Genomic DNA, 25,114 nt, shown 5'->3' on the forward strand with positions numbered 1-25,114 from the left:
ATATCTGATTAAAGCTCAAAATAATGGAATAACCACCCAATGCCTTTTTATTCTTTTTTTTTTTTTAATGTTTACTATTTTTTTTTTTTTTTTTTTTGGCCAGTCCTGGGCCTTGGACTCAGGGCCTGAGCACTATCCCTGGCTTCTTCCCGCTCAAGGCTAGCACTCTGCCTCTTGAGCCACAGCGCCGCTTCTGGCCGTTTTCTGTATATGTGGTGCTGGGGAATCGAACCTAGGGCCTCGTGTATCCGAGGCAGGCACTCTTGCCACTAGGCTATATCCCCAGCCCCTGCCTTTTTATTCTTTACAGAGTAGATTTTTCTAATACTTTGCAACCATGCTTATGGAAGCTTTTTTTTTTTTTTTTGCCAGTCCTGGGGCTTGAACTCAGGGACTGAGCACTGTCCCTGGCTTCTTTTTGCTCAAGGTTAGCACTCTACCACTTGAGTCACAGCGCCACTTCCGGCTTTTTCTATATATATGGTGCTGAGGAATCAAACCCAGGGCTTCATGTATACGAGCCAAGCACTTTACTACTAGGCCGTATTCCCAGCCCCAAGCTTATTTTTTTGTAATACATTATTTTGTACTATGTCAAATTACATTGCATTAACACTACACTTGTAACACATCCCCACCAAATGTGAAATGTGGTGATATATTCATATTCTCCTATATCCATTCACCTGGGAATGTGACCCTCACAAATGTGAAATTTTTCTGCTTTGAGTTGCTATCCAAGAATTAAGACAAATTTAACATTAATATTCTAGTCATTTTCTTAGTGGAAATCTAAATCTATTCTGAAATGTTTTCAATTACTTTCACTAAAGTTACAAGAAAGAAGATGTGTCTATACTGTGTCTTTCGCCTTATGTGGGTAATTGTTCTTTCCTGTCAGAATATTTCTTTCATGTCGTAATATTTTAAAGACTTGAACTTGTGTGTGGTATGAATAAAGAAAAGTTTTGTTTTTGAATTATTTTTTATCTTATGGGCTACATCAGGAAATACAAGCAGAAGGTTCAGAAGAAGGTGATTTATTATACCCATTTATCTCCAGTTCTGTCTGTCTCTGTCTGTGTGTGCGCACTGGGCTTGAACTCAGGGCCCCATGCTCGCTTTAAGTTCTTTTACTTACAACTGTCGTTCTTCTCCCTGACTTTGCTGCCCTGGATGGCTTTGAACCTCCATTGTAAGATTTCAGCCTCCTGAGTAGCTAGGATTGCAGGCCTGAACTACTGGTTCTTGGCTACTGTCATGTGCAGAAAAGAATCATTCCTAGACCCTGTGACCAGTGTTCTTCTGTGCCATTCTTGTTTTACCTGTGGATTCCTGAGGGGGATGGGCTGGCTCAGCTATTGCTGAGGAAGTTCTGCTTTGGGAAGAAGTCTGCTGAGTAACTCAGCCTTAGAAACATCTACTCATTGCCCAATAGAATGATTTAAGTTGAAGAGAACTAGTACCATCCAACAGGTACCTGTCTTAATGTCACAATATTTCTCTTTCCTGCCTTAAAAGAATATTTTAAGGACTTGTAACTTATATGTGATATGAACAAGCAACTCCACTGTAGGAGTTATCTTTTGGTGTGACTTTTATTCTCTTGATGAAAAATGGTTGAGTCATGCATTTAGAAATTCTCTGACCAGGCCAGTGAACTTCTCTCTGGCAAAGCCTGGTGTCAAAGGCATCTCTCATTGTGTCCCGTGTATCACCACAGATAAATGTACTTAGCCCATAGGGCTATTGTTCCTTCCTTTCATATAATTTTCTCTTTTTATCATTTCATCAATCACTCTGGGTAGCTAGAGATATTTTTTTTCTTGAAGTGCTGGAGTGCTGAACTCATGGCCTTCTGTTTACTAGTCAGTACTCTACCAGTTGAACCACACCTACAGTCCTTTTGCTTCTGTTATATTTTTCTTAAAAAAAAAATTTAAGGTGATGTACAGAGGGGTTACAGTTATATTTGTAAGGTAGTGAGTACATTTCTTGTCAAACTTGTTATCCCTTCCTTCATTTTTCTCCCACTCCCTCCCCAATTCTGTTATATTTTTTAAATAGAATCTCTTGCTTCTTTCCAGTGCCAGTCTTCCTACATCAACTTTCTACATAATTGGGATTATAGGTGCACATCACCACACCAGCCTTATTTTTTGAGATAAAGTCTTAGGACATGGTTTGCAGTTCAAGCAGTAGACTACTTGCCTAGATTGATGTTTTGTTTTTTTTTGCCAGTCCTGGGCCTTGGACTCAGGGCCTGAGCCCTGTCCCTGGCTTCTTTTTGCTCAAGGCTACCACTTGAGCCACAGTGCCACTTCTGGCTGTTTTCTTTTTATGTGGTGCTAAGGAATCGAATTTAGGGCTTCATGTATAAGAGGCAAACACTCTTGCCACTGGGCCATATTCCCAGCCCAGGTTTTAGGGTTTTGAAGGAGAAAAAAGTACTATGAATCTTATTGGTACTAATAATTTTTTTTTCAACTGGTAGGAAATGATTGCCCACAGTGGGATAAAACAGACCATTTAGTAACCGTTTGTTAGGTAGTAGATAACTTGTAAGTGGACATTGAATCTCTAGTGTAAAATTTTCTCTCTCAATACTATCTGCCACACAGCAGGATTAGCTTTCTTCTTTAGTAAACCCATATATATATATATATATATGCATATATATGTATGTATATACACACACACACACACATATATGTATATATATCACCATCCCGTGTCAAATAAAACTCCACTGCCCTCGTACTTCATCTACTCAGTGTTGCCAGACAGATGAATGAACTTGGGCTTTTCTTTTCTTTTTGAGCATTTATGAACTTTCAAGTCCCCTGTGGGTGAATCACTGGTCTCATTATCTTACTTGCTTTTCTAAAGCTCCACAATTTTATTATAGAAATGCTAGTCATAGGAGTAGATATTATCATGCTGACTTTTCTTAAAATGAAAAATCTCTACATGGCCCAGGCTGGTCTCAAATTCAAATCGTGTTTCAGTCTCCCAAGTAGCTGATAGCTGAGATTACAGTCTATACTGTTATGTCTAGCTTCAACATACCAACTTTCCTCTGGTCTGGCACAATCAGGGTTCTGTTTCATTTTATTTAGGTTTGAGGGAAATTTCAACCCCTATCCATGTACATATACCTGCTTTTAATAGGATTATATCGTCTGCATATAAATAGATCGTTCATATCCAGGGGAAGAGTCGCTATTATATTTGCTTAGGATTTCTGTTTTAAGCTACTGAAATCATTCATGGCATAGCTGAGTGACAGGAGGGCTGAGTCTTTGTGCTAACTGTCTCTTCTGTGTGGTTTTAGAGGTGGTGGCCCAGTGGTGCACGCAGGGAGACTTGCTAGCTGTCGCTGGGATGGAGCGGCAGGCCCAGCTCAGCGAGCTCCCCAACGGTCCTCTTCTGAAGAGTGCCATGGTTAAGTTCTACAATGTCCGAGGGGAGCACATTTTCACACTGGACACGCTTGTGCAGGTAAGGACACTCAGGAAATGCCACAGGTTAGTGTACACCCAGTCTTGGTAAAATACCCTTAGTTGGTTATACTAAGGGAGTCATTATTCATTGTACTTACCTTTGACACCCCTTATTTTAACCTCTTTTGTTTCTTGATTGAATTGTGCATAAACCAGGAGAAAGAGAAAGGAAAGCAGAAATTGCAGCAGAGGTCAGATCAAAGTGTACAGATATTAAGCTGGAAGAGTTAATTTACAGGCAGCATCTTTTAAGTTGCCTCTTTCATTTTTTTTTCTTATTGCTTTTCCTTTGCAAAACTCTTTCAGTTATCTTGTTTTTGTTGTCTCTGTGTGTTTACCTGTTCAGTTCTTTTCATTTGTACTTCCCTTCCCTGTTCTAACACAACAACATTAGCCAGATTTTACTATGGATTCACCTTACTTACTCTCTGTAACATCTCCTAGGGCCTAGCCACCATCCTTTCCTTCTCTATAGTAAAAACCAAAAACCCTAGTTAGTATCTTCTGGTAACCATCCTGGTTAACCAAGATCTTCCTGAAGCACAAAGAGACATCTTTACTTCAATATTTATCTAAAATTGGAGCAGTAGAGATGATTTGTCTTCATTACTGGTCTTCATACCTCAGACACAAGGCTCTGGTTTAACATGTGCAATAAATGCAGTGGCCAAGCTTATTTACCCTAAGTGGGGAAGAGTTCTCCACATGTGTCTCAAGCACCGGAATTGACTGACAACAGAGACCCACTCCTCTAATGTAAAAGCAGGAAAATCCACCTTAGCTCTGCCATTTACCCAGTCTTGAATAATCTGCGAGATCAACAACTAAAAGGACACAGAAAAGTGAAATTGTCAAGACTGCACTCCAGATATACAAATCCTACTAAAAATCACAAGTTTATGAGCAATCAAGGCAACATGTCTCCCTTTAAAGTCAACAACTCCGCAAGAAAGAACAAAAGTGATAATGAAGAGGAAGAAAGCTCAAATGCAGTAAAATAATGTCAAAAATGATGAATTTACGAAGTAAAAGAAGTAATGTTTAAACAGCTAAGCCAGTTCAACGAGGATTCATACAACCAGAGAACACAAGAAAACAGTTGAATAAAACAAAGAAAGCAATGCAAGGTGTGAAAGAGGAAATCAATAGAGATATAGACATCTTGCAAAACAAAGTGGAGTCCTGGAAATAAAGAGCTCAGTGGCCTGGGGCTGGGAATATGGCCTACTGGTAGAGTGCTTGCCTCCTATACATGAAGCCCTGGGTTCGATTCCCCAGCACCACATATATAGAAAAAAACAAGTGGCTCTGTGGCTCACGTGGCAGAGTGCTAGCCTTGAGCAAAAATAAGCCAGGGACAGTGCTCAGGCTCTGGATTCAAGCCTCAGGACTAGACAAAAAAAAGCTCAGTGGCCTAAATAAAATATTCATTTGAAAGCCTAGTGAATAGAACATTCTCAGTTTTGTAACCTTCACTATGCCTAGAATATAAACCCAGGTACAAAAGAAACAAATAGGATTGTGGCACAGGCTAGCCCAAGCAAAAAGCAGTGGATGCCTGACTCAAGAGTAATAGAACATCTTTTAGGCTTGTGTCCAAACTATCTCTTTGGAATAGCCATCTCGAGTCCCCTGTCTGCAGTAATCTTTTAACCTACCCTTCTTTGCTTCATAGTATTTTACTACCTGGCATAATCGGGTAGTAGTTGTCAAAGCCATTTACGATACTTATTTCCCTTCCATCTCAGAAGCTAAGCTTCATGGGAGCAGACATTTCTTTTTTTTTTGGCCAGTCCTGGGCCTTGGACTCAGGGCCCAAGCACCATCCCTGGCTTCTTCCCGCTCAAGGCTAGCACTCTGCCACTTGAGCCACAGCGCCGCTTCTGGCCGTTTTCTGTATATGTGGTGCTGGGGAATCAAACCTAGGGCCTCGTGTATCCGAGGCAGGCACTCTTGCCACTAGGCTATATCCCCAGCCCCAGACATTTCTTATTAAACCTCAGTCGTCTAATACTTAGAATGGTACATTCTATACATTGAACAAATCTATATAAAATACTGATCAGTGATACAATAGATGAATAAATGGGTGGATTGTCACAGAGCGTGTGCTATACACTAGCAGGAAATGAGGTGCTGTAATAAGGAGCTGAAAGTGGTCTCTCGCTGATTGTGGACTGTCCAGGGGACATGAGTAAGAGCAAACTAAAGCCTGTTCCTTACAGGGTTCAACATGGAGCATTCAGAGAGAAAGCTACCGAGTGGAGCAACTTGACTCCCCTAACCACATCCTCAAACTACCCTCTTGAGTAATCACTCTCTGATGAAAAAACTGGTCACAAAAGCACCAGATTTCCACCATATTCCCTAAAGTGCTGGTCATTTTCTTACCCTTTTATCTGAGACTTAGATGTGCAAAATATGTGCCCCTCTCTATGTAAATTGAGCTTGAATATTTCAACTTACCAATTCTAGCTCTCGGTTCTAAAAGTAGTCATTTTATGTGATTTGAAAAAGAGGTTAAGTCCACGATCTTATAGTTGAGTTTTCTTTAGCAGACAGCAGCTGTTCAGTTAAGAATTTATGGTCAATGTATGTGTCAAGGCTTATTGGATTTGAACATGAACTTCAGCAGTTCATCCTGAATAGGTAGAAATGCCTCTGAAGGAAGGATAGTCTATATGGTGAGCAGACAGAAGGACTCATGTTCTACCCGCATGGCTGAGCCCAGAAGATAAAGTGATGAAAATCCATGTCTGTGCATCTGCCAAATCAAGGCTTACCTTTACTGAATGCCCCCACCGATACCAATGGCATGCATTCTGGTTCCTTCCAAAAAGTCAGGATATTTGTAGCTGTGGACTTGTGGGTTGAGGTACCAATGAGGAGCACAGGAAATCTTAATATCAGAAAGTATGGTGACATATAAAGGTACTTTCTGTGGACTTACAGGATTTAGGGGATTCTGAAAAGTCATGACTCTTACTAAATGGTAATCATAACTAATTTTTCCCACATTGATAGCACCCCAACGTCTTCAGAGAAGTGTGACAACTTTTATTATTTGAAAAATTCCTCCTGTTTTTTTTTCTAATATACCTTCAAAATTTTTGTGGCAAAACTATTGCATAGATTTTGCTACTTTTTCATGTTTTATAGAGTATGTATTATGAAGCTAATTTAAATTAATGTATTCCCCTCCCACTGCCACTGACTTGGACAAGTAAATATTGCTGCACCCAAATTAATTTCATGTGTACATACCTGTTCATATTTTTTCCTGTTTCTTAGAAGGAATTTTTTTTAATAATCTTGCTCCAGATAATAGTAATTTCTTTGAGACTATAGATTCCAGAAGCTAAATAATTTCAGCCTTCTCTGTTTTTCAGTTTTCTTTTATGCCCTTCACTCCAATTTGCCTAAGAATTCTTTTTTGTAATCATCTCATGCACAGCTTGGTGTACAGCAGTCTTTCCTTGCCATCCAGACATGATTCTACAGCTGTTCCCTGTTCACCTACTAATGATACTACCTGTAACTAAGAACTAGCCTTTAAGCCAGAGTTTCACAGATGTTAAGAAGGAATAATAATGGGGCTGGGGATATGGCCTAGTGGCAAGAGAGCTTGCTTCGTATACATGAGGCCCTGGGTTCAATTCCCCAGCACCACATATATAGAAAACGGCCAGAAGTGGCACTGTGGCTCAAGTGGCACAGTGCTAGCCTTGAGCAAAAGGAAGCCAGGGATAGTGCTCAGGCCCTGAGTCCAAGGCTCAGGACTGGCCCCCAAAAAAAGAAGGAATAATGACCTGTGTGATAGACAGGACTATATGAGGTCATATGTATGAGGACTTAATGTGGCACTGGAAATATAGTGAGTCTTGAAGATGTGTTTTTGTTTTTGCCAGTCCTGGGCCTTGGACTCAGGGCCTGAGCACTGTCCCTGGCCTCTTTTTGCTCAAGGCTAGCACTCTGCCACTTGAGCAACAGTGCCACTTCTGGCCGTTTTCTATATATGTGGTGCTGGGGAATTGAACCCAGGGCTTTGTGTATGGGAGACGATGGGAGCTTGATGATACCAGAGGAAATTTTTCTATTTTTCTGTATGTTGCTCTACCCTGTCTTTAGCAGTGAGTCTTTCCTACTGCGAATTAGTAGGTCTGCCCTTTGTTGAGATCATCTCATGTAGAGCCCCAGCATGGAAGTGTTCCAGAAGGCCCTGCCTTAAGTTCCAGGGTCCATAGTCAACAAAGTCATGATCTTCCATGGTGGGGAAGCTCTGGTCATCATCTCACCCTGTCTGTGCCTAGCCTGACAGGGAGAAATGCAAGATGAGTTCATTTTCAGCCTTGCTTTTTGCTTTGAAGTTGAGACCAGGATTAACTGACCCTCGAAGCTATATTAAGAAAGTGTCTTCATGTGCTACTTTTATCTGGATGCTTGTCATTAAAGTGTTGTGACAGTTCTGTTCCTGTCATTCACATTAAAGATCTGGCCAGCATGGCCACTGCTGCTCGCTGAAACAGCAGCACTCTCCACACCTGTGACCTCACCATGTTTGTCCTCCATCTGCCTGGATTAGGATGAACAAATCCCTCCCTGTGTCTCCATTACTGTCCTCTACTTTTTTCTTCTTTGCTTGGATGATCTTGCTTAGATGGTACTCTTGAGTTTTGAGGGTTTTTCTCCCAGTATAAGAAGACACTATTTGGATTTCAGCCTGTCTTTTCAAAAAACATGATGACCACAAACCCTTTGGTGACGTCACCACACAAACTCCATTCCCCTAGCCTCACATAGTTTTTTCTTACCTCCCATAGCTTCAAGTATGACTTAATACCTGGGTTGTAGCCAGGCTCCGGTGGCCCACACCTGTAATCCTAGCTACTCAGGAGGCTCAGATATGAGGATTATGGTTCAAAGTCTGCCAGGGTATGAAGGTCCACGTGACTCTTACTTCCAGTTAACCATCAAAAATCCAGAAGTGGAAATGTAGCCCAAGGAGTAGAGCCTTGGCCTTGAGCAACAAAAGCTAAGGAACAGTGCCTAGGCCCTAAACTAGCATGTATGCATGTACATGTACACACAACTGCACACGCACATGCATGCATGCTCACACACACACACACACACCACGCAGAAATACCCAACTTAAAGCCTGTGAAAGATTTCAGAAGTACTATTGTAGCAGCATTTTTAATCTTTAGATCATTGCCATTTGACTCATGAGAAAAGTGGGACACTTCCAGCCATGGATTAGTCCCTCACTCATATAGTTGAGGACCCTTGTCAGTACTGACTTGACTTGGAAGTGCTGCTTGTTGGGTTGGAAGAGTAGAGCCATCTGGTCTACCCCCTCACTACTTCCTTGAGCCATGGGTACCACTGCTGGGTAATTTGAGGTTCTAGCTGGCCAGAGCTTCCAAGAAAGAATATGAGTGACTAAGAACCATAGTCTCCACTACTAGAAATGCCATCATGCAAAGTTAAGATTTAGAGCATCAAATTAATGTCCTAAAACTAGTCTTTTATTTGTTCTCTTTCCTGGACATCTAACTACTTATCTGTAAAATAGTCAAGTCAATATCATTTTACTTTGAAAACCAATATTCTTTATACCATCAGCTCCAGGAAAGTAAAACGGGCTCTGTTGGGAGTGGGGATTAGCGGGAATTGGGAAGGTAAAAGAGAATGAATGAGGATGGATATGGTTGAAATAGTTTATTTGCATGTATGAAAATAAATAAATAAAACAGTTATACCTGTTAAAATTGTTTTAGGAAAGGATATGGGAACGAGAGAATGATAGATGGGATGAATTTGTCAGGATACATTATATACATGTATGGGATTTCAAAATGAAAAACCCCTGTTTAACTAATCTTTAAAAAAAAACTGTTAGTTCACATTATATTGCTGAGACAAATATGCATTCTATTTCTTCGTTTAAAAAAAAAAAAGAGCAAAGCTGAAGCACTATCTTTATTTCACCTCCCTGCAGCGTCCTATCATTTCCATATGCTGGGGCCACCGGGACTCACGGCTGCTGATGGCGTCAGGACCAGCCCTGTACGTGGTGCGTGTGGAGCACCGAGTCTCCAGCCTACAGCTGCTGTGCCAGCAGGCCATTGCTAGTAACCTGCGAGAAGACAAGGATGTCAGCAAGCTGAACCTACCCCCACGCCTCTGCTCCTACCTCTCCACCGCCTTCATTCCCACCATCAAGGTAAAGAGCCCCTCATCCTTCCCTTGCCTCTCTGCCATAGACACAGGAGAGATTGGGGGGATAGGGAGTAACAGGGAAAGTACAGAGGGTCTCCTCTGCTTCTTTCCCAGAGTGGTGGGCATAGTCACTCTAGCAGAGTACTTAGGGATGGCGGCTTATGGCTAGGCAGAGTCCCACCACGTCGTTCATTTTATTTTATTTTATTTTATTGACAAGGTGATGTTCAGAGGGGTTACAGTTACATATGTAAGGTGATGAGTACATTTCTTGTCAGTCTTGCTATCCCTTCCCTTCCCACCATGTTCTTCAAGCCTGCATCCCACTCTGAGCATTCCCATTAGTATCCATATGAGATTTGCTTCACTTGTTGCCAGCTTGATTCTGGGTTTGTCATCCTGATGACCAAAAAAGGGTCGGCTGGGGATATGGCCTAGTGGCAAGAGTGCTTGCCTCGTATACGTGAGGCCCTGGGTTCAGTTTCCCAGCACCACATATACAGAAAATGGCCAGAAGTCGCGCTGTGGCTCAAGTGGCAGAGTGCCAGCCTTGAGCAAAAAGAAGCCAGGGACAGTGCTCGGGCCCTGAATCCAAGCCCCAGGACTGGCAAAAAAAAAAAAGGGGGGGGTGCACATTTATTTAGTGCTTCCTATATATTGGCTATTGCACAAACCCTGACATTATTTTCATGTGATAAAGCAGGAAACAAGTTTGTAGATATAAAGTAACTTTATAGTAACTAGTTGGAAGACTAGTCAGAATTGGACCCATTCTAATACTTGGGTCTGCTCTTATACTCTCTATAAACCGTGTAACTATGAGACACACACACACACACACACACACACACACACACACACACTTTTTTTTTGTCACCCCTGGGGCTTGAACTCAGGGATTGGGCACTGTCCAGCTTTTTTGGAAGATTATTTGATGTAAGTGTCTCACACATTTTCCTGTCCAAGCTGGCTTTGAGCCATGACCCTCAGAACTCAGTCTCCTGAGTAGTTAGGATTACAGATGTAAGCCACCAATGCCTGGCACAAGCCATCTTTTATACTGATTGTATGAAACTCCAGGAACTGCTACTGATGGTAGCATGTAGAACAGACCTGCCAGTTGCTGCTCAGAATTAGGCTTCCCCTTAACCTCAGGCTCTTCTTACCCTAAGTCCTTTTCTGTAGTCTATCTACTTTTAACTGTCAGATTAAAGAGTTTGTTGATTTTCACCTGATATATCAGAATTTTAGTGCATCTCCTGATTTTTTTTCTAAGTTGCCTCATGGTATTGATTCTACACCAGCAATTCTCAACCCTGGTAAATTATGTTGTAGTGAAAAATAGATGCCCAGGCACCCAGACAGAGATTGTACTTCAATTTTATAAGGTGGGACCTGGTTTAGACATTATTTAAAAGCACCCACTTGTGAACAGAGTTTCACACTATATAGTTAAGCCTGTCATGCTAGTATCCTCTCTTCTGTCAGAGTGACAGTGATTTTGTATAGCCAGCCTGTTCCATGCCCTCTCTTCCTCTGTATATATCTGGAGTCCCAGCTTTGCCTTTTCTGCCCATCTCCTACCTCTAGCCCCCAATTCCAGACCCCAACAACATGCGAGACTTTGTCAGCTACCCTTCAGCGGGCAACGAGCGTCTGCACTGCACCATGAAGCGCACTGAGGATGACCCAGAGGTGGGCGGCCCATGCTACACGCTTTATCTAGAGTACCTGGGTGGGCTTGTGCCCATCCTTAAAGGGCGGCGCATCAGCAAGCTGCGGCCTGAGTTTGTCATCATGGACCCACGGACAGACAGCAAATCAGGTAGACTCCATGCTAGAGGGACTGACACCGTGTTCTCACCTTGTTCTCTATTCTGTAGAGCCATTCAAAAAGTATGCCAGTTTATGAAACGGGAGGCTGTGGTAGCTGACATAGAATACTGCTTAAGCAATAAGGCATAAGGCATCAGATAAGTAGGGCTGACAAACATTAACTTCCAAAGGAAAGCTGCAGAGTGAAGACCAGATCTGATAGAATTGGTGATCATAGAAGAAGAGGAAGAAGGCTGAGCATGATGGGGAAAGGTCTGTAATTCTAGCTACTTGGGATGCAGAGGCCTGCCCTATAAAATTACAAGACCCTATTTAAAAAAATAAGCCAGCCGGGCACTGGTGTATCAAGCCTATAAGACTAAGCTGCTCAGGCTAAGATTTGAAGATTGTGGACCAATCAGGTAAAAAAGCTGAAAGTGGAGCTGTGGCTCAAGTGAAAGAGTAAATAAACTGGACAGCGCTCAGGCTCTGAATTCCAGCGGAAACACATGCATTCAATAAATAAAACCAAAAGGGTTGTGGGCATGCCTCAACTGGTTGAACACTTGTCCGGGAAATGTAAGGTCCTGAGGACAAATCTCAGTATTACTAAGAAAAGAAACATATTAGATGAAAATGACTATATCATTGAAAACTTGTAGATACAATGGGGCAAAGAAGTTGGCCAAACTGTGTTCTAGTGTTGTGTGAAAGAGGGAACATAATGTTCAAGAGATCAAACTGAATATTTAGCTGAGGGTATTTTTTGTTTATTTGTTTTGTTTTTGTTGCCAGTCCTGGGGCGTGGACTCAGGGCCTAAGCACTGTCCCTGGCTTTTTTTGCTCAAGGCTAGCACTCTGCCACTTGAGCCACAGCGCTACTTCTGGCTTTTTTCTATATATGTGGTGCTGAGGAATTGAACCCAGGGCTTCATGTATACCAGGTGAGCACTTTACCACTAGGCCATATTCCCCAGCCCCCTGAGAGTATTTTTAGGTTTTTTTTTTTGGCCAGTCCTGGGCCTTGGACTCAGGTTGGGAGCACTGACCCTGGCTTCTTTCTGCTCAAGGCTAGCACTCTACCACTTGAGCCACAGCGCCACTTCTGGCCATTTTCTGTATATATGGTGCTGGGGAATTGAACCCAGGGCTTCATGTATAGGAGGCAAGCGCTCTTGCCACTAGGCCATATCCCCAGTCCCTGAGAGTATTTTATAGAAGCAAAATGTTGACAGATTAGCTTGGTTCCTCCTAACTGCTTACATGCAAAAGGAAAGAAATGGGGCCAGTGCTGGTGGCTCACTCCTGTAATTCTAGATACTCAAGAGGCTGAGATCTGAGGATCTGGGTGCAAAGCCATCCTGGGCAGGAAAGTCCATGAGACTCTTACCTCTAATTAACTACCAAAAAAAGTGGAAATGTAGCTGTGGCTCAAGTGATCAAGCAGTAGCCTTGCACAAAAAAAGCTCAGGGACAGTGCCCAGACCCAGAGTTCAAGCCTCAGCACTGGGGAAAGAGGTGGGAGTGGGGGGTCAGGGAGAGGAGAGGATAGGAGGGGAGGGAGGAGAGAGAGAGAGAGAGAGAGTGAGTGAGAGAGAGAGGGAGAGGGAGAGAGGGAGAGAGAGAGGGAGAGAGAGAGAGAGAGAGAGAGAGAGAGAGAGAGAGAGAGAGAGAGAGAGAGAGAGAGAGAGAGGGAGAGGGGAGAGGGGAGAGGGGAGAGATTGCAGGAGTTGTTAACCTGAAAGAATCCAGAATGGGAAGATTGACAATTCTCAGTATGTCAATATTGCAAGACACGAGAAAGCACATTCTGAAGAGAACACTAAAGATGTGACTGGAGTGTGTCATTTGAACAAGTTTTATGAAATTACCCAGCAGAAACATCCTTTGAAGTAGCAGGCCAAGCAGTTTTTGTCCCCAGAGAAGCCTGTTCATAGACACACATCTCCATGTGCTCAGAAACTCTGAGGTATATTAACAAACCCATTCTTTAAAATGCCAAAAGCCATTTTAAATGGTGAAATCATTCATATTCTCTGAATTATTTTGTTGTGATTGAATGAATCAACTTTTTTATTAGGGGTTTGCAAGGATCTTGATGCCTTGAGAAAATGACGTTTTAGTCAGCAAAACAAAGGAAATCTGAAGAATGAAGTACTTACATTGAGGGTAGACTTGGATCAGAACTGTGGGGATTGAGTGAGGGATGTGAGAGTTGGGAGGTGATGGTAAGGAGGTTAAAAAGAAACAGGGTTTCAGGAAGATGAATGTCTATTGTGCAGTTATTGGCCTACGCTCAGCACATCCTATTATCTTCTGCCTTGGGGCTTCTAATCTTCATCCTAATTGGCCAGATGGCAAAGTTCATACAAAATAACCACAGAACAACCTAAAGTTACCACTGAAAGTTCCCACCCTGCAGTGTTCTCTTAAGCCGCTGGTTTTACTGGTAAACAGAGGCACCAGGTGCAATTGCCATGCCCCCAGACCACCTTCTAACAATTCCAGTGGAATTCCAGAAGAACTCCTGGGACACCTTGGTGCAGACTCAGCTGTCAGGACTGTAATCCCAGCAGGCCTGAACCAACCATGGCCTTCCAAAGTCAGAAGTGCTCCCAGTCACCTGAAAGCTATACAAGCACAGGTAGACACCTGTGTGTTATGAAAGAAAAAATACTGCCAAGCTCTTAATTTAACTTGTAAAGTTAAAATGATTGACTATAAAGCCAGTCTGTCCTTTAGTTTATAACAGTAACTGTTGTTGAGTCTAATTCACTTAGCTTCCTTTAAATTTGCTTCTCGGTGTCTTACAGATGAGATCTATGGGAACAGCTTGATTTCTACTGTGATTGACAGCTGCAACTGCTCAGACTCCAGTGATATTGAATTGAGTGATGACTGGGCTGCCAAGAAATCTCCCAAAATTTCCAGAGCTAGCAAATCCCCCAAACTCCCAAGGTAATCCTAGTCTTCAGGACATTTCCCTTTATGTGCTTCTGACCTGTCTTGTACAGAGTCCCGTCGAACCTGACACCAGTGGGGATTCTGAATCATCTTGAGCCCTGAATGCTGCCAGTTCTGAAACCTTTTCTTGCTTAAATACATTTAAATACATTTTGTTATATTAGAAGGAAGGAAGAGATAAAAGGGAGGGAGGGAAAGAGAGAAGTGGACAATTACTCCCCTTGTACAGTAGCAGGATCACCCTTTTTTCAGGAAGACTCTGCCTGGAATAAAATTACAGTTTCTTTGTTCCCCATTTGGGATCTATGAAAGACACTTAGAAAGTTTGCCAAGACCTCAAGACTTCTTTAGATTTTAGCAAGGAAAATAACCAATCTAGTTTTGGCTCTATCTCCCAGGTTTGTTTTTTCTTTCAATTTAAGGAAGAAAAAGGCTTTATGTAGATAATATGTTGAAGAGAATGTCAAATTAAATGCTTGAAGTGTGACTTAAGTAATAGATCACCTGCTTAGCAAGTGCAAGGCCCTGAGTTCAAACCCTAGTACTGCGAAAGAAAGAAAGAAAGAAAGAAAGAAAGAAAGAAAGAAAGAAAGAAAGAAAGAAAGAAAGAAAGAAAGAAAGAAAGAAAGAAGCCTATAATGCTATAATTGGGGAAATAATAGTAAAACTTAAAACAACAACCAAAAAAAGAAAGAAAAAACCCAGAAACATGGTTCCTAAAGACAAAACACTAAGAAAAGATGGAAGGAACAGAGTCACCCCAGGTAAGAACACCACCGTCCTCCTCTGCTGTTATCACAGCTGTGTGATCTTGGATGAATATGAGAGTTTTCTCACCTGTGGATATTAAAGGTTGAGCCTCATTAAGGTCCCTGCTAGCTTTATAATTCTATAGTGTCATGCAAAATTAAGGTGTAATTTTCCTATAGATATACACATGCACAAATACTCAACTCTTAAAAAGTTGACTTATTAAGCAGTTGACCCAACTTTCTCCCAGTCTTGTCCTTCTTCCATTCCATAAGATTTCTCTGTCACTATAGATTAGTCTTGCTTGCTCTTGAGCTTCATATGACTGTATCAAATAATATGTACATTTATTAACCTAGCTTTTTTGTTCAATATAATGATTTTGAACTTATTTGCAGTGGTTTATCTTTATTGCTCTGTATAAAAAGATTTCATTGTAATAAACATTACTGTGTTTATCCTTCTTGCCAATCAATAGGTATTTAGCAGTTTCCAGTTTGAACTATTTTGAATAAGCTCATTATGAACCTTTTTTATTGACCTCAATTAGTTGTACAAGAGACGTTCATTTTAACTAGTACTTTTATATATACAGTGTTTCTTGATTATAATCTGTTGGGGTCCAGCCTTTGGACTTGACGGGGGACTTGACACCCCTCCCCCAGCCCTAGGGGAATGGGGAAGCAGGCTACGGTTCTCTGGGTCCGGAACCAGAAGAACCGGCTTTGCACCCAGCCCCCAACTCTCTTGCCAGCCAGCCCAGGCGCCTCCCAGTCTCGCCCTGGCTGGGCGCTTTCGAGTGACGTTAGCTCAAGGGGATCATGTGATAGCTCTCAGCCTATCGGCGTCCTAGCCGATCGCCTTCTCTCGCTATCATTTCCCTTTACACCCGCCTTAATAAATCAGATTGCTCTGGAAGCTTTCTCCGAGACTCGCGTACGCCTGGCTTTCTTTACCGGTAAGGAGGTGGACATGTGTTCTTGTTAGGCCGCGCGCACGTGAGGTCGGTTCTGACCCCTCCGTCCCATCCTGGCTATCTGCCGGCTGGGTGTCCAGGAGAGAGGATGAGAAAAGTGGGTGGCGAGAACCCTAGCTGAGCCTTGATCCCCACGCCGGGAGAGACGACATGAGCCGACAATAATCTCCCCTCTACTGTTGTTCTCTTCTACCCCCTTCACAAACCAGTCTCATCAAGTTGTCTTGTTCCATTTTCATACACGTATATAATGAATTTCATTTATATTTTCTCTCAACACTTCCCCATTTATCTTCCCCTCTGCCCCAGACAAAAAAGGATTTTAACTTCCTAGTAGTTTTTGTTAAAGTGCATGTTGTTTAGAGGAGTTTCATTATTTTGTCTTTAGTATGCATATACCATCATACTTCAGATTGATCACACGCACACACACACACACACACGACTCCTATATGTCCTTATGTTCATATTTATATTTTATGTCAAAGATACAAATACAGTGAGAGTATGTGTTCTTTGTCCTTCTGAGCCTGATTTCATTTACTTCACTTAATATGATGGTTTATCAGTGTCATGCCCAAGTCGCAAGATGACTACCAAGAAGACCACCGAGAGCCTGACGTTCCGAAATGCAAAAGCAAGGCTTTATTCAGGCGAGCTGCAGCTCGGGCCTCGTCCTACACTCCGACACAGCAGAGGTTAGGAGGAAGGCCCGAGCTGAAATTTCACAGAGCTTATAAAGGCAAAAAACCACAAAGTTACAGCCATCAGATGTTCAAGCAAGATTAGGATACGGGAACAAATCTGATTGGCTCAGGGCTCGAGGCATTCGGGGCGGTTAGAATTAAGCAGGGAGTTTCCTGACTGGCTAGGCCCTAATAAGCTTGTTCTGCTAGCCAGGATAATTGGTGGCCTGGGTTACTCAAAGTTTAAACAGATAACAAAATGGCTACTGCCTCAAAAATGGGGTTTACTTCAACTCTACAATCAGTCCATCCATTTTCTTGAAAAGAACATAATTCTCTCTTTATGGTTGAATAATATTCCATAGTATATATATACCACATTTTCTTAATACATTTATCAGTTTTAGAGCATCTGGGCTGTTTACATAGTTACTGTAGTGTTTCAATGAACATGGATGAGCAAGTGTCTCTATTATATCCTGACTTATATTCCTTTAAGTAAATGACCAAGAATAGTATTGCTGGCTTATGTGGTAGTTCTCGTTTTAGGGGGGGTTTGTTGTTGTTTTGTTTGGTTCATTTTTTGTTGGCTGTGGGTCTTGAACTCAGGGCCTGGGTGTTGTCCCTCAGCTCTTTCACTCACTACCACTTTGAGCCACAGTGCCACTTCTGTTTTTTCTAGTGGTTAGAGATAAGAGTCTCACGGACTTTCCTGCCCAGGCTGGCTTTGAACTGCTATCCTTAGATCTCAGCCTCCTGGGTAGTGGATTACAGGCATGAGTCACCAGTGCCCGCCTATTTTTAGTTTACTGAGAAACCTCCATACTGATTTCCACGGTGGCTGTACTAGTTTGTGGTCCCACCAGAAGTGTAGTAAGGTTCCTCTCCCTACCCCTACATCCTTGCCAGCATCTGTTGTTCTGTTCTTGATGATGACCATCCTGACTAGAGTGAGATAGAATCTCAGTGTCATTTGATTTGCATTTCCTTTATGACAAGGGATATTGAGCATTTCTTCATATACTTTATTGGCTATTTATATTTGAAATGTCTGTTCAGCTAGTTTATCAACTGGGTTATTAATGTGGTGAGAGTATTTTTATTGTTATTTTAAAGGTATTATACAGAGGGGTTACAGTTACACAAGTCAGGTAATGAGTACATTCCTTTTTGAATTGTGACACCCCTTCCCTTGCTTTCTCACAGTTTTTCCCTCTCATCGTCCACCCCCCCTAAGTTTTATAGCCCATTTTCAGTGTAGTGTCAGGTGAGTATCATTGCTGCATTTGTTCATCCTTTGTCCTTCCCAAAAATGGATAAATGAACAAACAACACAAAAGGAAAAGAAAACAAAAACAGCAACAAAGGGAAAAAATCTTTTTGTTTCCATTTCCTGGAGTTCATTTCTATAAATATGTTATATGGTCATATGTACATAGCTATTGAGCTTTTATTATCCTCTCCTAAGAATATCCTCCTTTGGTCTCACTGTGTGAATGTCTAGAGACCTGTGTAATTTATCATGTCCAAATGTATTTTTTTGTCTTTCATCATCCAGTGGGGGTGGGGGTTGGGGGCTAGTTTATAAGATGTATGAATAATCTTATTAGACCCTTGTCACACAGTTGACTTTTCAGCCTAGTTACTACATCTTTTGCTATACAGATTTTTAGCTTGATGCAATCTCATTTGTTAATTCTCTTATTTGCTGAGCCACTGAAGTTTGATTCAGGAAGTTCCTGCCTATGCCAATAAATTTTAGCATTTTCCTATTCTTTCCTGTAGCAGTTTCAAAGTTTAAGGTGTTAAAATCTTCGATCCACTTAGAATTGGTATTAGTACAGGGTGAAGACAGGGATCCAAGGATCTAATTTCAGTATTGTATATGTGAATATCCAGTTTTCTGATCCCCATTTATTGAAGAGGCTGTCTTTTTTTTCCCCCTGACATTTGTTTGGGGGGCTCCTTTGTCAGAAATTTGATTGCTATAGGTATCTGAGTTCATTTCTGAGTCTTCTACCCTGTTTCATTGGTCTTCTGATCTGTTTCTGTGTCAGTACTATGCAGTTTTTGTTATTTTATCTCTGTAGTATAGTTTGAGCTCTAGAATTCTGACACCTTCAGCATTTCCCTTTTTTGCTCGGTATTGCTTTGACTATTCAGCACCATTAGTATTTCCACGTGAATTTTAGGATTTATTTCTCTGTCCCAGAAGGCTGAGGTCTGGAGGATTGTGGTTTGGTTCATGGACATCCTAAGCAGAAGAGTGTGCGACACTATCTCCAAAATAACTAGCAAAAAGCTGGGCTGGAGACATGGCTGAAGTAGTAGAGCACCAGTTGAGCAAGCGAACTGAACAAACAGGCCCAAGACCCTAAAACTCCGTGTGTGTTTGTGTGTATAAAATAGTCCATCCATTCTGGTGGTTGTGTTGTGATACCTTGTACCATGTTAACTCTACTGTCTGATGATAGATGAGGCTGGGCGCCTTTCACATGTTTATAAGCCATTTGGTTATCTTTTCCTGTGACGTGTCTGTCCAAGTGTTTTGCCCTTTCATTTTGGGTTTCCCCTCATAGAGTTATTGCCTGATAATCCAGTATATGAAATCTTTTTTGACCAGTGCCTTACATGTCCTGTTTAGGAAATCTTTGTCTATTCTAAGGCCTTGGCTGTAATCTTCTCTTCCCTCAGAACTAGAGCTTTAACTTTCTCACTATATTTTAGATTATCTTTACCTCCAGATTAATTTTGGGGTATGGTATAAATTAGAGGTTACATTTTTTCCAGTACAGATAGCCAATTGCTCCAGTAAAGTAATTGATTTATTTTCTCATCTTTATTCTAAACCTCATGAAACGTTGTGTGCAAAATTATACCTTTTCTAACACTTCCACACTGCTTTAGCTTTTTCTGTTACTTACATAGAGAGAGCATTTACCACATACACCTAAATCTTTGCCTGTTGGTGACCTTGTTAGACCACTGCCTCTTTGTGGCTCTGTACTCTATTCCTCCTCCTTTTCCCACTTTATACCCCATCTACGCAGCAGTCAAGCTGCTGGTCCTAGCCCACTGCTTGACTTAGCTCAGTCCCCCATCCTCCCACTAAGGAGCCCAAAGCTTCTCCTAAAGCTTAAAAGCAGTATACATGGGACTTTATTCCATCCGCTTTAGTGTAGACTGACATGAATATATATATATACACATATATATGTATATATATATACACACACACACACACACATATATATATATATATGTCGTCTTGTTATAAAAAAGGAACAAATAGAACATGGATCAAAAGACATAAGAAACGCCTTAGTGATGATTTGGCTTAAATATTGCAGGTGGTGAAGTGTTAAATAAATCTGTTAAAATCCAAATTAACATAGAAGGGATTTTTAAAACATAGTGGTCTTAGGATACGAAATTATTATTCCCTCCTGCCATTTTTCACAAGACTGATTGTGCAAACACCTGGCAAAAAGTATGCTGGCTTTTCCAAACTTACTATAAGTCACTAGAAAGTGACAGTTTATTATGTGAGGTTTCTTAAAATGAGATACTTGATCCAAATTCAATATACTTTAAAGTATTGTGTATATTTTCAAATTGTAGTTGTCATTCATTTCTCATGTTCTTAGAGCAAAAGTGAGAGCAATAGGGTTCTGACCACCAAGAATCAACCTCCCGGCTGAGCATCTAGAGGGGAAGAAGATGCTGGTCCAGCTGCACTCCTCTGTGCGTACCTGACCCGACCCCTTTGTCTCTGCAGGATCAGCATTGAGGCCCGCAAGTCTCCCAAGCTTCCCCGGGCTGCTCAAGAGATCTCCCGGTCTCCCCGGTTGCCCATGCGCAAGCCCTCCATCGGCTCACCCAGCCTGACGCGCAGAGAGTTTCCTTTTGAAGACATCACTCAGGTAATGCCACACATCCAACAGAGCAGCCTCAATGTGGGTGAACCCTCAGCTGCCTGGAATCACCAGCTTTCTTCCCTTCTTGCCTGACCGCTTATTGCCAGGCCTGTATGCAGGCTGGCTGGCTCTGCTTCTTGTGCCACTCTGCCCCAGAATTTCCTGCAGACTCCCAGTGTCTGTGGGGAGACCCTTATCAACCCTAGTCATGACCACCCCCTTCCCCCAAGCTTGGTCTGCCTGCCTCCCCACCCAATGACAACCCAAGTCCCTGGATACTGTCTCTTCCTTGCCCTTTGTTAGGCCTCGCTTGTCCAGTCCTCCTTGGCATCCTCCTTTCTGCTCCCATGTCCAGACCTAACTCAGTGTCACCTCCATTGTGAAGGGTTCCTGCCCTTGGCACAGGCACCAGTGTGATAGCGCATTTGATATCTTACCCTCTCCTGATGTTCCTCAAGGACTGATATCACTAAAGGCTTTATCTCTCTATTAGGTTATAAGATGCTTGAGGAGCTATATTTTTTGCCCTTTTATGCTATACACGCACACATTTGTGCCCACACATACACCTTGGTAACTTTTTAAATTGAGAAGATAATTGAGTAGTTGAAGGATTATAATGGTATCAATGTAACTAACTGATGTCTCCGGGAGAAATGTCAAGGATAAAAGTGGATTCAGAACTAGGGTACCTCTCTAGTTAAGTGGTTGAGAGAAAGAAGAAGGGAAGAGAATATGCTCAAATCACCACAGTAGCCTTTTTATGTTATTTGTAAATTCTAAAAATATATGTATTTTATTTGAGACAGTCTTACTGTATAGCTGAGGATGGCCTGGGCCTTGAGATCTTCCTGCCCCAGCCTCCCAATTGTTTGGACAATAGACTGTCATACCTGACTTTATTCAGCTAGCTAGCTATTTGCTTATTTATTTGAGATAGAGATCTCTGTGTTGTACAGTCTAGATTTAAACTCATGGACTCAGGGGATCCACTTGTCTGAGTCCCCTGAGTACCAGGGATGATAGGCATGTCCTTCCATGACCTTTATTGGCTTTTTAAAACTACATAACCAGGCTGGGAATATGGCCTAGTGGCAAGAGTGCTTGCTTTGTATACATGAAGCTCTGGGTTCGATTCCCCAGCACCACATATATAGAAAATGGCCAGAAGTGGCGCTGTGGCTCAAGTGGTAGAGTGCTAGCCTTGAGCAAAAAGAAGCCAGGGACAGTGCTCAGGCTCTGAGTCCAAGGCCCAGGACTGGCAAATTAAACAAACAAACAAATAAATAAATAAATAAATAAAACTACATAACAAAAAATTTTGTGAGACTCCTATCAAGGCTGGGCACAGTGATGTGTGCCTTACCATTGTAGCTACAACTAAAAGCATAAATTTGGGTGGTTAATGATCCAGGCTGGCCTGGACAGATAGCAAGACATACCTGAAAAACAATCAGAGCAGAAAGGAAATGGAGCATGACTCCAGTGTTAGGGTTCAAGCCCCAGTACCAAAACAAGTGACAGAATAAGGGAAGGTATTAATATTTCTGACAGGGCACCTTGGGATTTTTGGTTTTAAAAAGTAACCAATAGAAAATGTGGAAATAGACTGAGATTCTTCCTTTTCCCCCCGTTTCTTCCACAGCACAGCTATCTTGCTCAGGTCACATCCAATATCTGGGGAACCAAATTTAAGATTGTGGGCTTGGCTGCTTTCCTGCCAACCAACCTCGGTGCAGGTAAAAACTCAATCTGTTTTCTTACTGTCTGACTTTGGAAATACATTTAAAAAATCTAATTTCAACCTTTAGCAGCTGAAAATAGAAAAACACAGCACAAGATTAGTATGTGTATAATAAGCCACTGTGATTTGACTCCAGCCACTATGATTTCAGAAAAATTAGAATCCTCACTCAAATTGGTTTTTGTCACTGGCATTTTTATTTTTTTTTATAAGCTCTGGCTTTTAAAATAATAGCAATACAAAGGTGAAAGAAATATCCAAGATCTTGGATAAAGCTCTCAAATGTTTCTAAATATTTAGGTCTTTCTGGGCAGATTTGGGTAGCGTCCTCTGGGTTCTTTTTTTTTTTTTTTTTTTTTTTTTTTTTTTGGCCAGTCCTGGGCCTTGGACTCAGGGCCTGAGCACTGTCCCTGGCTTCTTCCCGCTCAAGGCTAGCACTCTGCCACTTGAGCCACAGCGCCGCTTCTGGCCGTTTTCTGTATATGTGGTGCTGGGGAATCGAACCTAGGGCCTCGTGTATCCGAGGCAGGCACTCTTGCCACTAGGCTATATCCCCAGCCCGTCCTCTGGGTTCTTGAATCACAAGAAACGTGTGAAGAAAGGGAAGAGGACCAAAAAAAACCCAAAACACTAAAGCCTATAAGATGTTGGCCAGCTGGTATATACCCACATATTTTATTTTCCAGTACCAGATAGACATCTTGCCCATGACACATTTGAGACAAAGGTAAATTGAACCGAGGGAGTAAAAGGCTGAGTCAGAACCTAGACTTGGGTTCTCATTTACATTTCTGCCCAAGTGAATAGTGGTAGTTCCTTAACAAATGAAAACAGCAGAAGATCCTTTTCAGATTAACTTTCCTCTGCTAAATGGATTCTCATTTAGGTAAGAGAGCTATGTGGCTCACCTTTCCCCTCTCCCCCCATTACCCACCTTCCTTGATTATCTTCTCATTTCCCACTATACATAGCTCTCTAGGAGGCCAATGAGGCCAGGTAGAGGCTGTATTCCTTTTTTATATATGCACTCTGCAGCCTACTTAAATTTGTTTCTCATAAATTCTGGATCTGTCTATGAGAGTTGTTTTCAACATAGATCTTGTAAACTATTTTTTTTTCAAATCAAATTATAAAATATTAACTGATGGGCCAGGTACTGGTGGCTCACACCTGTAATCCTAGCTACTCAGGAGGCTGAGATCTGAGGACTGTGATTCAAAGCCAACCTGGGCAAGAAAGGCCATGAGACTCTTACCTCCAGGTAGTTACCAAAAATCCAGAAGTGACGCTATGGCTCAAGTTGTCAAGTGCTAGTCTTGAGCATGAAAGCTCAAGGATAGCATCACTGACAAATGCATGTTTAGGTTGAAAGGATAGAAAAAGACCCCAAGAAACGATCCAAAAGCATTCGTGGGTAGCCATACTAATACCTGATAAAGTAGGCTTCAAGCTAAGATTAAAAGAGAAAAAGTCTCTATTATTAGTTGATCTGTAAAGAAGAAATTACAGTTGTTAATATATATACACGTGCACACACACGTATAATAATATATATGCAGCACACTGTTTTCATCAGACAAAAACACTTCTGGACTTAGAGCACTGATGGACACCAACACAATCTTGGGAGACTTCAACACCACACTCCTACTAGTAGATAGGTCATCCAAACAAAAAAATCAGCCAAGAAACCTCAGAATTAACATATTCATAGAGTATTTCTCACAATAGCCATATAACACACATTCTTCTCGCAGCCCATGGGACTTTCTCCAAGATAGATCATATCCTAGGTTATACAGCAAGTCTGAGTAAACACAAGTAAATTGAAATAATAGGAACAAGAAACATAAAAGAGATTTGACAGGGCCTTTCATGTTTAACATACTGCTAAAGATTCACAATTTTTAAATTTATTTTGTCTCTTCTAATGTATTTCAGTCACATTTTCAACATTTAGTAAGCTAAATGGTATTAAAAACAACAACAACACACAACACCTTGGAAGTTTCTAGATATCCCTCTTCTGATCACTGAAATTAGAAGTCACAAGAAATGTACTCACTGCCTTATTATGTAACTACCCCTTTTGCACAACACCTTGTCAACAAAATTTAATTAATAAAATAAAAAAAGTAAGTCAATAAGAAAATACTTCAATCCTTGACAGAGTTTCTTTGCCAGCTTGACACCTGTCACCTATTTTCTTTCTATTGCTTTCAAGCAGTGCCTTGATTGTTAAAGATTCCCCTGGGGGTGACATTCTCGTTGTCACTACTATTTTCACTAAATTATCCTCTGGTTGCAAGTGAATTATTAAAGAAAAGTTTTTGCCAGGTGTCCATGGCTCACACTGGGGATCATGGTTCAAAGCCAGTCCTTGACAGAAAAGTCCTGGGGATTCTGGTTCAGAGCTATATCCCCTGGCAGAAAAGTCCATGGGACTCTTACCTGTAACCACCAGAAAACCAGAAGTGGTGCTGTGGCCCAAGAGGTAGAGTGCTAGCTAGCCTTGAGCTGAAGAGCTCAGGGACAGT

The 25,114-nt window shown here is 41.7% G+C and overlaps 1 protein-coding gene across 2 annotated transcripts in view; it reads left to right on the plus strand.

Moving 5' to 3' along the window:
• Window positions 1-25,114, plus strand: part of Tulp4 (TUB like protein 4) — a 124,023-nt gene that overhangs the window by 89,460 nt on the left and 9,449 nt on the right. For both annotated transcript variants that reach the window (XM_048354377.1, XM_048354376.1), the window contains exons 7-12: window positions 3,335-3,501; window positions 9,505-9,729; window positions 11,316-11,550; window positions 14,354-14,498; window positions 20,695-20,839; window positions 22,479-22,572. In XM_048354377.1, the coding sequence (XP_048210334.1) occupies window positions 3,335-3,501; window positions 9,505-9,729; window positions 11,316-11,550; window positions 14,354-14,498; window positions 20,695-20,839; window positions 22,479-22,572 (1,011 nt within the window). The remainder of the gene's footprint in view (window positions 1-3,334; window positions 3,502-9,504; window positions 9,730-11,315; window positions 11,551-14,353; window positions 14,499-20,694; window positions 20,840-22,478; window positions 22,573-25,114) is intronic.

Source organism: Perognathus longimembris, chromosome 9 (assembly GCF_023159225.1).
Source record: "Perognathus longimembris pacificus isolate PPM17 chromosome 9, ASM2315922v1, whole genome shotgun sequence".
In the NCBI taxonomy this organism is placed as follows: Eukaryota; Metazoa; Chordata; class Mammalia; order Rodentia; family Heteromyidae; genus Perognathus; species Perognathus longimembris.